This window comes from Carcharodon carcharias, chromosome 10 (assembly GCF_017639515.1).
Source record: "Carcharodon carcharias isolate sCarCar2 chromosome 10, sCarCar2.pri, whole genome shotgun sequence".
Classification (NCBI taxonomy): Eukaryota; Metazoa; Chordata; class Chondrichthyes; order Lamniformes; family Lamnidae; genus Carcharodon; species Carcharodon carcharias.
Window position 1 is genome coordinate 40,100,284 of NC_054476.1, and position 16,095 is coordinate 40,116,378.

At 37.8% G+C, this 16,095-nt stretch overlaps 1 protein-coding gene and 1 long non-coding RNA gene across 4 annotated transcripts in view; one reads left to right on the forward strand and one right to left on the reverse strand.

Annotated features, from left to right (window-relative positions):
* Positions 1-16,095, reverse strand: part of LOC121283124 — a 37,522-nt gene that overhangs the window by 16,362 nt on the left and 5,065 nt on the right. Inside the window, exons 2-6 of one of the 2 annotated variants that reach the window (XM_041197261.1) lie at positions 14,340-14,702; positions 12,742-13,062; positions 7,011-7,127; positions 4,667-5,101; positions 466-843 (exon numbers count right to left, since the gene is read on the reverse strand). In XM_041197261.1, the coding sequence (XP_041053195.1) occupies positions 466-843; positions 4,667-5,101; positions 7,011-7,127; positions 12,742-13,062; positions 14,340-14,702 (1,614 nt within the window). The remainder of the gene's footprint in view (positions 1-465; positions 844-4,666; positions 5,102-7,010; positions 7,128-12,741; positions 13,063-14,339; positions 14,703-16,095) is intronic. The other variant, XM_041197262.1, reaches the window with a different exon arrangement.
* On the forward strand, positions 3,794-12,043 carry LOC121283125. Of its 2 annotated transcripts, none has more exons than XR_005944191.1 (4): positions 3,794-3,853; positions 4,703-8,628; positions 9,043-9,137; positions 10,738-12,043. It is a non-coding gene; the product is annotated as an uncharacterized LOC121283125 (long non-coding RNA). The 2 variants fall into 2 exon arrangements; XR_005944192.1 differs by having other exon boundaries at positions 4,703-5,235.

Consider the following 16,095-nt stretch of genomic DNA (forward strand, 5'->3'; position numbering starts at 1 on the left):
TAAAGCAGATGAGTTCAAAATTTTAGGAAGATGTTCAATACATTAAAATTAATGCAAAACAGAATCCACTATATTTAATAACCAGAAACTCTTGGTTACAATTTTCAATTCTTCACTTGATTACTTTCACTGCAGAAAGATAATCCACGAGAAGTACTTCACATTATAACAAATGTCTTTCTCACCCCCAGGTGGAATGTTCCACTATTCTGAGTTGTTCCACCTACTACCTTATCCAAGATCTTATAAATCTTGTCACATCTTAAGGGGCAATTAGTCCTGGGATTGCAACACAAGCAATATTAGGTAACATTTTTATTGATAATCAATCATTTATCCTACCCAATATTCTTTTAACCGCTAAAAATGCATTTCAATTATTGATTCTGTGCTGAGACATGTTAAATATTGTAGCTAAATTTGTAGAAAAGCATTTTAAATAAAATGGAGAAATGCTGACAATACCTTTTATATTTAAATTAACCTCTTTACATATTTTTGAAGCTGTGGCTGGATGTGTTACTTCACAAATATATACTGCTCCATGGTCTTCATTAATGGTTGGTATAAAATGCAAAACACTGGTAACACTGTGCGTCCTATCTTCATATTCCAGCTCAGTTGTACTGTGGGCATATTTGGGTTGCTCGGTTTCACTCCCTTCAATGAACTCTGCTTGTTCTGGGTGCAGTTTCACAATTTCTTTTGTTACATTGTCCCGCTTTTTGGACCAAGTGATAGCCAGGGGTCTGGGTTTAAATCCATTAATTGGGCAGGTCACAGCCAGCACTTCTTCATGAATAATACAAGGCGGTATCACTATATCAGTCATCCTTGGTTCAACTTTTTTTTAAAAAAGGGAAAAAATAGAATTATGTTTTAAAAGTTCTCAGAAATTATAAAATATAAACTACTTAAAAAAGCACCCCAGAGTTTATAGAACCTACTACCCTATCAAGTATAAAGGGCAATTCTGAAATCCTGGCCAAAAAAAGCTGCTAATGTTGCTGCTGTAAGATTCAAACTGTGTGTTGGCAAACTGGTCAGCTGGCCTTGCCAGGTGCTACAAGACAGCCAGGATTTAAAACATGGTCTGCGCTACTTCAGTCATATTCAGAAAATGTAATATGGGAGACCATACAAAATATTGCAAATGTGCAGTTTTCAAGGCTCAAATTTAAAAGGATGTACCCACTTAAAAGAAATGGCCAAAGGAGAGAAAACAAAATTAAACATTTTAACCTTTACAAATGTAGCATGAGAGAAGAAAAAATGGCAAGCAAGAATTAATCGGCAAGATCTGAGAACAAGTGTGTGTGAAGATCTTAAACTTAGAAGAATCTCGTAAGTGAAGCCATTCCAACAGTACCATATATCTGCTAAACAGCCCAAAGTTCCAAGTCACAAAACATTGCCTTGCTCACCTATGCCAAGTCTTCTCTCAACATTACACTTCTTTCACTGTCTCTCATGCCTCTGCAGGGCAAGCAGTCAAGTTGCAGTACACTAAGATAAAAGCAAAAAACTGCAGATGCTGGAAATCTAAAACAAAAAATAAAAATACCTGGAAAAATTCAGCAGGTCTGACAGCATCTGCGGAGAGGAACACAGTTAACGTTTCGAGTTTGTATGACTCTTCAACAGAACAGGTCTGTTGAAGAGTCATATGGACTGGAAACATTAACTGTGTTCCTCTCCGCAGATGCTGTCAGATCTGCTGAATTTTTCCAGGTATTTTTATTTTAAGTTGCAGTACACAACTGAAAGCTTTATGGAACAGGGGCTTAATTCGATAATCCATTACAACACAAACGTAGCCACTTGCTTCATATAAAATGAGCCTTCAGTCTGGGCACATGTCAGCATCAGCATCTTTGCCCTTCCACCCTACTTTGCAAAGTGAAGCAGTGTGATGACATTGGGAAGCTGTGTCATGTGATCAAGTATGAAAGGAGATGAAAGTGCTGATCACCGTAATTGTTTGCTTTGGTGAGCATCACATTAGGTATAGGAATGAAGAGAAGGTGTAGTAGCATTTATTGGCAATTAGGGATGGGCAATGAACGCTAGCCTAGCCAGCAACGCTCTCATCCCGTAAATGAATAAAAAAAAGTAGCCTAATGGACTGGTGACCTTGCCTCCCACTAAGGCTGCCATATGTATGTTGTAAGGTGTCTGCAAATGTCCTTTTTGTAGATAGTATAGGCCAAGAACTGATTCCAGGTAATTTATAGTAAACAGGGACAGATGTTCTTGGCCATTTGCAAGATGGTGTGCCAATATCTATATTATGGTATAGTTCCTACTGATTGCCTGGTCATGATTTATTTTATTCTGTCAGTTCATTCAAAAAAAAAGTGCATGTGAGACAGTTTGTTAAAAAATTACAAATAGTAAATAAAAATTGGCTTCTAAAAATTGCTCTATAGATTCCAATAACATGGAATCAAAAACGGTCCTAAATACGACCAAAAGCTCCTTCGCTTATAGCTTGTTCTCATTCTCATCAATTCACAAAGAAAAATGAGCAAACCTGGCACAAAAGCTACAGAATTGTGTCTGATGCTTGTTCAAATATTCTTCCACATAACCTTGAGCTTAAATGACACTAAGACATAAAATCTGCACAAGTACTTCATCTATCTAAATCAGGGATTGGCAGCACCTGGCTCTGAAGCCACATGCAGCTAATTAACATCTCATTTTCAGCTCCCAACCTTTTCCAGTTTAATGGCATTAATTTTTTTAGGTTTTTTTCTAAGTTAAGTCAAGAAAATGACAAATCAAAGAGCTCGAGAGCAACATAATTTTCCTATTGAACTATTCAGTTGCTTCATCAAAAATTTAGTTCTGTGCCATTGGGTTTCAAAGTGGCATCTTTAGAAATTATTCTAAACAATATATGCTAATTGTCATCTTAAAAATATAATGTTCAAACCACCCTTAACATTACAGTCTCCTAGTTATTGACAGTTTATCTCATAATTCAATTCACAGATGTCAAAGAATTTAGCATTCACAATTATTTAATGCTGGAATTTATTAAATTATATCGAAGTGATATTAGGAGAAATATCACTGGGAATTTGCTTGCTCTTTTTAATGTGGGGATAAAAAGTTAATAAGGCTGCACTTTACGGTTTTGAAAAGTTTAACAAAAACCATCATTGTGCTCTAAATAAACTGTTTGAGTAGTATAGCTACAGCACAGTTATAAATAGTGCTTTTGGCTCAAGCAACAGGTTTTACGGTTGCAACCATTATTGTTTCTGGAATAGGGAAAGCGATAAATTAAATGTGCTGTTAAAATCTGTCCTTTATCATTAAAATCAATGGCTGGAAGAACTGTCACAATTCTACGTGAAAAGAAACATATCACTATGATTCTCCAGGATATAATTCAAAGTTGAAGGCAATTTGAAGATCGGTGTAGCATCAAGATTCAACTTTGAAAGCCAAAATAACTGTTTTTACCTATTCAGGCAATGTAGGAACTGGATTTTTTCCCCAATCTATATACAGGGTTGTTTTTTTTTTTTATTCATTCACGGGGTGTGGGCTTCGCTGGCTCAGCCAGCATTTCTTGCCCATCCCTAACAGCCCTTGCAAAGGTGTTGATAAGATGTCTTCTTGAACCGCTGCAGTCCATGTGGTGTAGGCACACCCACAGTACTGTTAGGGAAGGAGTTCCAGGATTCTGACCCAGTGACAGCGAAGGAACAGTGATATGTTTCCAACTCAAGATGGTGTGTGGCTTGCAGGGGAACTTCCAGGTGGTGGTCTTCCCATGCATTTGCTGCCCTTGTCCTCCAAGATAAAAGCAGTTATGGAAGGCGCTGTCTAAAGAGGCTTGGTGAGTCCTTGCAATGCATCTTATAGATGGTACACACTGCTGCCACTGTGCATCGGTGGTGGAGGGAGTGAATATTTGTGGATGAGGTGCCAATCAAGCGGGCTGCTTGGTCCTGGATGGGGTCGGGCTTCTTGAGTTGTTGGAGCTGCACGCATCCAAGCAAGTGGAGAGTATTCCATCACACTCCTGACTTGTGCCTTGTAGATGGTGGTCAGGCTTTGGGGAATCAGGAGATGGGAGAGGAAATTACCCGAAATTTACTTGTAACTGCAGTCATTCTTATAAACGCCAGAGAGATTAATGCAAATGACCTTTTACAGCATCAAATATGTGCATGATATTCCTTAGGCTCCCAATAAACAACTGCTTTCCTCTTAAAGTGTGCTTATGCTTTTAACCATTGCTTATTTTTGTTTTGTTGAGGTTCCCAATAGTTTGTATTTTTTTTAAACAAGTTGCCAACCCCTAGTCTAAATGTACAAGGTTAATGAATTACAGTCCAGTAAGTAATATAGTATCTGCTCTCCAAATATTGCGATCCTGCTGCATCTATTGCTCTTTATGTAAGGTTAATTCTAAATACAAGGGCAGTGGAATTAAAGGAGGCAACAAAAAACATACAGAATGAGTTGGATAAAAGACATAACTGGACAGAGCGATTAGGGACTTGACATGCCAGTGACAAGTTTATTCTGGAAACCATTCTACAACAAGATAGTTTCATTGTGTCAAAATAAATGTACATGTATATCTCTTTATGAACAATATTTCTTTGACTCTGTTCACTTAGCATCACTTGTAATTTACACTTACTTCCTTCAACTTTCAGCTTGACTTTCTTAATTACAGGCTTTTCAAGAGTACTATGTTGGACTTGAACCTGGAGGATAGCTTCATTATCTCTATGAATATCAGGCCAGAACATAACTTTACAATTCACACTGGAGCTACCATCATTGTTGTGTTCAACAGTTGGCATCTCAAATTTGAAGGATTCATCTTGTTCACCAAATTGAGATCCACAATTTGAAATAAGCTGCTGATGGTCATCTGCTACAGGATCCTGCAAGTCCCTCGGTGTATAGTTCCACTGATGAATGGTATTTGGTTTCTTGTCCCATTTTCTTTGTAGCAACCAGTGAACAGAAATATTCTCGGGCCTATACCCAGAAATCTGACAATTCAGAAGAGCTTCTTGAAAATGTATAATCCGTGGAGGTTTGCTGATGTCAGAAACTTTTGGAGGAACTAAAAAAAGAACATTTGGCAGTTAATCCATTCTTTATCACAGAGCCTGTCATTTCAAAAATATCAGCATGAATTCATCCTATGCTGGACATTATTACTGGAATAACAAATATTAACACAATACAACAGTTGAGGTAATCTCTAACTAAAAATGAAATAAAATAACCTGTTTCTTATTGAAACAAATTTGCTTTGATCAAATGATCATTAGGATTCCTGAGTTAAAATAAAAGTATGAGAGGTAGAAAGGCACAAATAGACAAATCACAAACCAAGTATGAAACTAAGGCAAAAGTATAGAAACATCAGGATAAAAGGACAGAAGTCAGTAACTAAACAGAACAGCAGAGATCAGTAAAGCATGAAGGAAACCAGTGTTCCACAAAATAGTGAGAAAATCATCCAAGAAAAAGCTAGACCCAGAGGGAAATCAAATAGGCATAGAGATCTGGGGAGAAAGATCAGTGGACATAAAAATCAGGCAACCACCACAATGAGCGTCACAAGAAGGGAGAGAGAGGACAAAATAGAGAGACATTATGTGTCTCACCATGAGCAACATTATAGGAGATTTAAAATATACTGGTATCTTAAAAACAATCTTACATCTCCAAATATGCCCCATGACACTTGACTTCCTGCTATCACTCTCTTATTACCCTTTTTATAAATTGTTCTGCTCAGATTTACAATGGTTTTGCTGATGCAACCAAGTCATTTTGTGAAATCTTGGAACACAAGTTCCCACAAATAACTCAAAATACTTTGTAAAATAGTTTTGCATCCAACATTATAACTATTAGTTTCTGCGGGAAATAATATCAAAATAAGATGTAAAAATACTTGTAATTATCATATCAACATGATTAAATTCATTGATGTCTTCTAATGCATTCATTAAAGTTTTTACTGAAGACTTCAGCCTGGCCCAAAGCTTTGGCTTAGAATTGACGCATTTGCTTGAATCTGTGACTTTCAGTTGAATTTATTTTTTGTACTATGGCCACATGTAGGGCACCGAATTTGTCTGGATACATTCGTACCAGTTAGCTGTACCGTTTTCATCAGCTGCTAGCACTTACACCTAGAAGTATTCTTGGGCAAGAAATCAAATGGGATACATTTCAAAAGCATAATAAAATATATTGATTTTTTTTAAAGACAATATTTATGAATGATCAGCACTGGTGTGTTAACAGAACACTGTATTGTGTTTATAAACTCAGAAAATATATTTAGCCAAATGTGAGACAGAGGTGAGAACACACAAAGGGGTGAAAGCATGAGCGCTCACAAACATGATAGTGGTGTGGTGGGAGGGCAAACAGGGAGCAGTAGTTTTCAAGCTCCTTGCATTTAATTTCTACATTTCCTGCTCCTCAGTTCAGAGCTGTTATTTCATTTTGAGTAAAATGTTCAAGCCAGAGAACAGAAGTTCATGATATCTTATGAATATTTATATTTCCCTCTTTTGATGGACATTGTAACTTTAAACTGAGCTGTTCAGAAGTAAACAAATGCAAAGTAGTATTTAGTCACATGCAGAGTAAAATAGTTATTTTTAAAAATGTGGAGTTTGGTAACTTAAGAAAAAAGCCTGGGTTATTACTTTGTTTACAGTACTTTTGATTGACTATTTGCAAATAATATTGATAAAACTAAGTTTATTCCCAAAAATCTAAAGTTTCTTATTTGAAAGACCTGCTATGTTGGGGCTCCTTGCCAATATACTGCAGTAATATCACTCATGCTGCTTGCTGCATAACTTTAGATGACCTCTGATAAAATCAATAGTTGCCCAGTTCTAAGAAAAGCACTCAAACAAAAACTCCAACAGAGATGAGCCATCTCAGTACAGATCAAGAATAATCCCTCTTGTATTTCTAAAGTGATTTGAAGAATATTTTACCTTTTCTGAAATACTTCAAGTACATTAAAAATCCAATGCCAATGATCGCTGTACACACCCATATGCTAACAATTACACTTGCAGTTATTATCCCCACTGGTATAACAACTTCTGGCTCTGTAGATAAAATAAACATGTATTTCAACTGTGAATAGCAAAATGGAGCAACATCTGTAAATTGAGACTTATTCCAAGACAATGGTTTATCTTAAAAGTAAAATAAAATACAAATGGACAGCAAGTTGATAAAGTTTAACGCCTCATGTTAAAGGCTCTCAGAGTTGTGATTAATATTAACCTATATCCCTCAAATGTTGATCAGTCTTTGCATCTTTTCAGAATTTCTTAATTTTACTTGAGCTCCAGAATTTGAAGTTTTTCTAAATCTTCACAATACTTCTAAGAAATGAAAACATTACTATGATGTAGCTTTCTTAACTCATTGTACACTGCACTGGACAGGAACAGTATGTCACATCAATTAAAAAAATTCAAAATTCCAGATATTAGAAATCTGAAACAAAAACAGAAAATACTGCAAACATTCTGCTGGTCAAGTGGTATCTGTGGAGAGAGAACAGAGAAGTTAATTTTTTGGGTGCTGAATCATTATCAAAACAGAAGAAAGAGGTAGACATGGGTGTTAGTACAATTAGTTGTGACGGGGAAAACTTTTTTTTAAACAACCGCCAAACCCAGTAAGGAATCATTAAGTTCAAAAGATCACTGAACTGGATTAAAACATTAAATAAAGAACATGACAAATGAATAGCATTTAAAAAGGAACTGCAGAAAATGAGACAAGAAGCCTGAGAGATATAAACAAATAAGGAATATACATTACACGGAGTACATGCAAACAGCTGAGGCTGTGGGAAGCTAGGCAGATAGAATTAAAGTACAGAAAACTGACAAAGCGAAGTTCAATCCAGCAGCTCAGGAACCTTGGAAAAAAATAAATAAAAGCAGGTTAACACCAAGAACGAAGGTTGCCTGCTAGTCGAGCATTTCCTAACCTGGAAACGCAAGCACATCCATCCCAATCACCAGTACCTCCTACCAAAGAGAAAGTGGGAACCGAAGCTAGTAAAGTCAATGTTAAGGTTAAAGGATTGAAGAGTGCTTGATAGAAAGGTAAGGTGCTCTATCTGGAGCTTGATTTGAGCTTCATTAGAACAATAAATGAAGGCTAAAGACAGACGTGACAGAGTGGAAATAGGATGGAGAAAGTAGCAAGCAATAGGAAATTTTGGACCACACCTGTGTTCAGCAAAATGATCACTGAATCTGATGTTGGAACTGATGGAAATGGAGGAAGATCACCTACTGGATATGGAAGTGGACCCAGCGTGGCTTAAAACAGCACAAGGAGGAGCAAGAACAGACTCAAAATCTAATGTGAACTTTTCAAAACATTCAAATTAAAAGACATGCTCTGAGTGTTTCTTTCAAATCTGGTTAAATAGTGATCAGAACTTGAAAATTGTTTCCAAAGAGATATGGGAAGTATTCTGTTCCTCTTCTACAGTTGGTCTGTACGATTATAATGTTTTTTTTGAGAAGCTGTCTTTAATTCTTTTGGTCTTAACATCCTGGCTACACCAAAAAATAATCTTAGGTGAGAAATGTCTTGCAAAACATTAAAAGATTTTGAAACAACTGCAATTTAATCTAAGTTTGAGCAAAGTTGAAGAAAGGGTAGCAAAATAATCTTTTGAAAAAGCAGAGTTTAAAATGAAGTTTGGATCTTCTGATCAGAGTGTTTAAAAATACTTAAACTGACAATTGTGAGCATTTGAGAATGTCTTCCTCTACCCCTTGGAAAAACAAGCAGAGAACCCTTTTTACTGACAGCTGTTTTTTAAACTCACCATACAACTTTCATATTGCTAAGTGCATATATTTTAGACCTTACTAAAATTTAAGTTTCTAAATTTATATATATTAAAGACATTTATAGACAGATTAACCCATTGGGCTCCTAAAAACAGCCAAAATGGATTCTGTTTTTTTTGTTTATTTTTTAAAACAGGTTTCCAGGGCTACATGAGTACTGATAATACAGCAAGGGACCAGGTGTCTTACAAATTCAAGAACTTATCTACAGACATCGAACTTGGACTAAAGGTTTGCCTTGTGACTTGGTTTTAAACATTTAGTCTTTTGTTACCACTTGTAATCTTTCGAGATAAAGTGTTTGAGTAGTAGGAGCTGGGGGAGGGGAGGCATGAAATTCACCTCTAAACTGACTGCAAACACTTCTGTCTCTAAATATAAAAACATCATTTAAAACCAATCCTGGCCATAATTATTTCTGAAATTGGAACTGATAAAATAACTTGCTATGAATTGCTATTTATTAGTATTCTTTGTGAGATCATAAGCCTCTTCCTTTAATCTAGTACTATCCTTTATCTCCTTAGTAAGCCACAGATGGATCTTTCTTCCTGAGTTTTTGATTTTCAATGGAATGTGTTTTTGTTGAACGGTTTGAATTGTTTCTTCAAAGAGTGAAGAAATTATGGTAACTAACATCAGTAAAGAAAAAGTATTGGAGAAATTTCAGGGACTAAAATCCCAGCACCTGTTGGCCTATATCTCAGAGTTCCAAAAAAGAAAGCTTCAGAGATAGCTGATAACGGTTTTCTGAAGTTCTCCAGATTATGGAACAATCTCGGCAGATTCAAAGTCAGCAAATGCAACACTCATATTCAAGAAAGGAAGGTGGGAGAAAAAAGGGAGAAAACTGGCCAGTTAGCTTGACATCGGTTGCTGGAATCTACGAAGGGAGTCTTAGCAATGCATTAGAAAATCACAGTATGATCAGACAAGGTCAACATTAATTTACAATTGTGTTTGACAAATTAATAGAGTTTTTTGAGGATGCAACTAATTGGGTAGATAAAGAGGAACCAGCAGATATAGCATACTTGGATTTCAAAAAGTCATTTGGTAAGGTGCCACATAAAAGCTTAATAGGCAAGATAAAGGCTCACGGAGTAATATATTAGCATGAATGGACATGAATAGCTAATGGACAGGAAGCGAAGGGTAGGGATAAATGCCACAAGGATCAGTGCTGGGGCCTCAGCTGTTTGCAATCTATATTAGTGACCATGACGGAGATACAGAGAGTAATGAATCTAGGTTTGCTGATGATATAAAATTAGGTGGGAATGTAAGCTGTGAAGAGGTCACAAAGAGGTTGCAAAGAGTTATAGATAGGTTAAGTGCGTGGGCAACAAAGTGGCAAGGTGGAATATAACGTGAGGTAGCGTGTAGTTATTCACTTGGTTGCAAGAATAGAAAAGCAGAATTTTTTTTTTAAAAGGTGTGAAACTTGTAAATGTTGATGTGCAGAGGGGCTTGGGTATACTCATAGAAGGAACAATTTAGCAAGCAGGTCCAGCAAGCAACGGTGAGGCTTGATGATAACCTAACTTGAATTTCATCCTTGATTGTAAATTTGGTGTTTAAGTATGGCTAGAGGCATGACCAGCGATTTAAGTAGCTGTTTAAAAGTAACAGCAGAAGCTATTCTGATGAGAACCACCATGAGAAAGTCCATGTGAAAAGCCCACCTGGAGATGGTTTTGGTGGGGAAAGAGATCATTGTCTACTTCCCTCTGGAGTGTGCCTTTGCAAACAATGTCCAGAGAGTAATGCAGCAGTTTATATTGAGGTTTATCCTGAGCAGATCTGTGATGCAGGATTCTGTGCTCTATAGTCTGTTCCCAGGAATGCACACCAAGATAAATATCAACTACGGCTGGAGGGCCATCAACTTGGTGAAAGATACTCATTCGTCTGCCTGAAATTTGGTGTCTTCCAGTGCAAAGAGTCGTCCTCAACTGAGTGTTGCAGACTGGCACATTCTAAGACCCAGGACTGCGTGCTAAAGGACACACTAAAGCTTGGGGCAGCTGCAGCAGAGGCAGAGGCACAATGGGGAAAGACTGCTTCTAAGGCCTTTCAGCCATCGTACAATGAGGGGCTGGAAACTGTATAAAACACCTGGGGCTGTATGACTGACTAAGAATGTACATTATGAACATCAAGAGTATTGAAAGGGTATTGAGGGGCCTCAAAGTGGAACATGCTGTATGGAGAAAAGTTGAATTCTATTACACTTTTAATTTTCAATTTTTAACGTTTTGGCCAGAATTTTATGTTCGGTCAGGCGGGCCCGACTGACTCGGTGGCGGATGGGCTGCCAATTGCCGCTGGCAAAACCGGCCGCGCCACCATTTTCCGTGGGCAGGCCTCAACTCCCGTAGAGAACGGGAAAATAGTCGCGGGGGCGGGCAGCCTGTTCAAAGAGTGGCCAGGCAGCCTGCTTGAAGCAGTGCACCATGGTCAATTGGCAAGTTAAGGGGCTTAATGAGCCCTTCAATTAATGGTGGTAAACTGAGCGTGCTCACCCACCGAAATATCGTGATGCCACACGCTGATGTCAGCACGCTCGCGCGACATTTTACATGCTGACGTGCAGGGTACGTCAGCTGGGAAATTCTGCCCTTTGCTCTATGGTTGTATTCTTGACATGGAATGTATATTGTAAATATCAAGGGTTTTACAACTCTATTGAGGCACCCTAGAGTAGAACCTGCTGTATGGAAACAAGATGAATTTTTTTGCACTGTCATTTCCAAGTTTTGTATTGTACTATTACAAATTTTAAAAATAAATTATATTCTTGGGGGGAAAAAAATCCAAAAAGCTATTAAACCAGCCACAAGACAATTCAGTCAAGCTAAAACAGCTATACCTGGAAAGAGAGGAAAGAAATCTTCGCCCCAGCTTGTTCCAACTTCAAGTTAACCTGAGAACTGACCTCCTGGCAATTCAACTACAAGAACCTCAGAGGTTATTGAGAATACTCTGCTTTTACCTGAGCTCCACTACAGCATTCAGTTAAGAAACAACAGGTCTGCTGCAAAAGAGGCTGAAATTACATTACAACTTGTAACTGTATTGCTTTTCTACTCATCCTTATCTATTGCGCGCGGGATATTGTATTAAAACCACAGGACAAGAGTGTGATAATAAATAATCTTTGTTTTTAAAATCGCAAAAGCTTGCTGCTGGAAATTATTTAAATTAAGACAAATCATTCTGAGGGTAACTAAAAACAAATACCTCACACATAAAAGACACTTTAATCACAGACAACAATAAGACACACAAATTGTGACCATGATATTATATAATCACAATTATTGAAATGCTCTGCATGCTTGTGTTGATTTTTCCCTCACCAAGTTTCTTCCAGAAAGTTCCATGGGCTATGGTCATCATCTAACACCTCACTCAAGCAATCATTGTTGAAATGCTAAAATTGACACTCCGTTTTGGAAGGCTATTTAACTATGGAGATCAAGTCAAACTTGATACAATCATAATACTCCAAAATCAGAAACTTTCAACAGGGGTCATTTAGTCCATATAAATTTCAGATTGTTTTGGGTTCCTACCACAATTGCCAATCAAGGGCACTGAAGTTTCAGTTGAAATTATAAGAATAAAAAAACTCAGCTTGAAATTAAGATAGATACTTACTACATTCCAATTTCATTAGAACTATTAAATCCAAACCGCAGAATTTCAGATGAGCACATTAAACTTCAATACACATTTTGATGATAAAGTAAAATTACAGTGTTCATCTTGCATCTGCAGTTTTTAACACAAACCACACTTCATGTGCAAGTACATAAAAACATAAACTTACCTTTGACAGTCAGTTGGGCTGTCAATTGTAAAGCTTCACTAAGTGATCGGTGTTTCACATAGCATATATAAGTATTGCCATCATCTTGGAGAGTTGGGCGCAACCTCAAACGGCTAGAAACACTGTAGGTTCCATCATCATTTTTAACTGGAGATCCTGTGCAGATGTGTTTTGAAATTATTTGTTCCCCATCTTTTGTTTTCTGTCTCCAATTCATCTCAATTGAGATAGGATAAAAGCCAACACTGTCACACTTCACTGACTTCTCCGTGCCATTCTCAATTGTGATTGTGGCCGAGGATAAGCTCACCTTTGGTGAGGCTGTGAAGATCAACATAACAGATGTTTAATATTTAAGGAAGGCATTTTTTTCACCCTTTCACATCATATGGACATGTAATGATGGCACACATTGAAATGCATAGAGCTGAAAATATCCTTTCCTCACAACTGGAGAGAAAAGCATACAATGTGTAGGGAAAAGCAGTACATTGGTGGAACATAGGATAATCAGGTGTCTCTACCTTCAGAAAACAAGCACTTGATGTTGTTGCCATTTTCTAGTTTAATGCAAAGAAAATTAATACAGTTCACTGAATGTCGGTGTCAATTAATCAGCTCGCTCTTTTGTTTATTTACATGTAACTGTGATGTGTGAAGATAACATTTTTTTTATCCTGCGGTAAGAAAACATTTTATTTCCCTGCAGTAAGAAAACATTTTATTTCCCAGGCATGAATGAAAACACAATTACTTCATTCTCTGACCTCAACTCAAGCAACATTCTCCCAAAATCCTTCAAAGAGCCATATGTACCCCTTCCCCTCCTGCATCATTTTTTTTTATTCATTCATGGGATGTGGGCATCTCTGGCTAGGCCAGCATTTATTTCCCATCCATAACTGCCCTTGTTCAGGGTGCATTTAAGAGTCAACCACATTGCTCTGGGTCTGGAGTCGAATGTAGGCCAGACCAGGTAAGGACTGCAGATTCCTTCCCTAAAGTACACTAATGAACCAGATGGGTTTAGGAGAGTAAGAGGCAACTTGATTGAAACATATGAGATCCCGAGGGGTCTTGAAAGGGTCGATGTGGACAGGACATTTCCTTTTGTGGAAGAGTATGGCACATTGTGTAAAAATATGGGGTCGCCCATTTTCTCTCAGAGGGTAGTGAGTCTTTGGTACTCTCTTCCTCAAGGAACTCTCTTCCAGCAGAGTCTTTGAATATTTTTAAGGCAGAGGTAATAGATTTTTAATAAGCAAGGGGGTGAAAGGGTAGCAGGTGTAGTTGAGAATGTGGAGTTGAGGTTACAATCAGATCAGCCATGCTATTACTGAATGGCAGAGCAGGCCTGAAGGGCCATGTGGTCTATTCCTGCTCCTAATTCTTTTTTTGTACGTCCTGTCTGATTCCAGGTCCCATGTCCAAAATCCAGGAAAAGCTGAAAATCCGGCACAGTCTCAATTCCAAAGGTGCTGGATTTTGTGACGTGTGTGTGGGATCATGAACATCTTTGCCTGCCCTGTTTTAAAATGAATGCAGTAGCTATTCAACAGATTGTATGATCAAAACAGGAAAGTGTGAGAGACTCTTACCTGAAACAGTCATTGATGATTTTCCACTTCCATTATCTGGGGTTATAAAAACAACACAAGTGTAATCTCCTTCTTCAGCAAATTGCACATTTGGAAGAAAAAGAGAAGCGATTCCCATCTTTAAGTCGTCATCAAGAATTGTTGCTCCTTTTCTGTACGGTGTATGTTTTCCACTAGTGAATTGATACACCTCTCGTCTGAGTGTATCTGGAGCACCTAATTTTTGGAAGAACCACTGGACCCCCACATTTTTAAGGTCAATTTCTCTCATATGACCAGACACTCGGCATTCAAGATGAACATCATCATTTACTTTAGCTTTCACAGTTCTTGAATTCATTGACACAATTAGGTCACCTTGCTCTGCAATAATTGAGACCAAAGTTATCAGTATATAAAATTAATCTAACAGTCCGACAAAAAGTCAATATGATGACTTATTCAATTGTTATAAATCAGTGGCTCTAAAGTTATTCCTTTCATCGCGTAAGCACGAATATCATCATAGAACAGTGTATCCTTTGACCTACTAAACAACTCCATTGGGAGGTTTCCTAACATTTTGACAAAGATGCTATGGGAATGATATGGATCTTTATTATTTAGTCTTGCACATAACATTCACGAGTGAAGTTCTTCCTGTCACTTCAGCCATTCTAACATCATCTTGCATTCATGTAACACCTTCAAAACAGGATAACATCCCAAGTGTTTCACAAAAAGCGCAGTCAAAATTTAACACCAAAACACAAGAGGAGATATTTGATGGGTTGACCGAAAGCTTGGTCAAAAGAAGTAGGTTTTAATGAGATATTTAAAAGGAGGACAAAAAGCTGAAGGGGTTTCAGTGCAGGAAGGAAATTCTAGAGGCATGGGCCTAAAGAACGGAAGATTCAGCTGCCAATGGTGGGACAAACGGAGTTGGGGCTGCACAAGGCCAAAATTGGAGGGACACAGAGTTAACTAAGAGTTTTGGGTTACAGAATTGAGGAGGGGTGAGGCTATGAAGGATTTGAATGATTGAGAATTTTAAATTAGAGGTTTTGGGGAGCCAAGAACAAAACTAGGTCAGTGAGCACAAGGCTAACTGGTTACCAGGATTTAGTAGCAGTTGGATGATGGGTAGCAGATCTTTCAATGAGCTGAAGTTTATAGCTGGTGGAAAATGAAAAGCAGGGAAGGAGTGCTTTTAGAATAGTTGAGTCTGGGAGTTGACAAAACCATGGTTGAGGCTTTTCATGAGGCCCAGGTAGAGACATGGAATATTATAATGTGGAAGTAGGCAGTCTTTGACATGGAACAAAATAGGATCAGAAACTCAGCTCAGGGTCAAATAAGATATTGCAATTTTGAACAGTCTGTTTCAACCTGAAACAGGAGCTGTAAAGAATTTGCAACTGAGATAAAGGTACCTCTACGTGAGTCTGTGGAAGGGGCATTGGCTTTACTGATGTCCAACTTGAACAAACTGCAGTCTATCCCTGATTGGGACTAGTTGTGAGAAAAAATGCTGATAGGGGCAGTGGAGGAGTTCAGACAGGTAGTGATGTCGAGCTGGGTGTCATCAGTGGTACATGTAGACAAAGACTGTCTTCAGATGGCATCACCTAGGCAACATTTAGAGGAGGAAAAGGTTGAGCCAAGGATAGATCGAGTAACTCCAGAGGTAATGCTGCACAGATATCATACTTTAACATATTTATGATCCATTTTGAGCAATGATTCATGGTGGCACATATTTGGTAAAATACAAAGG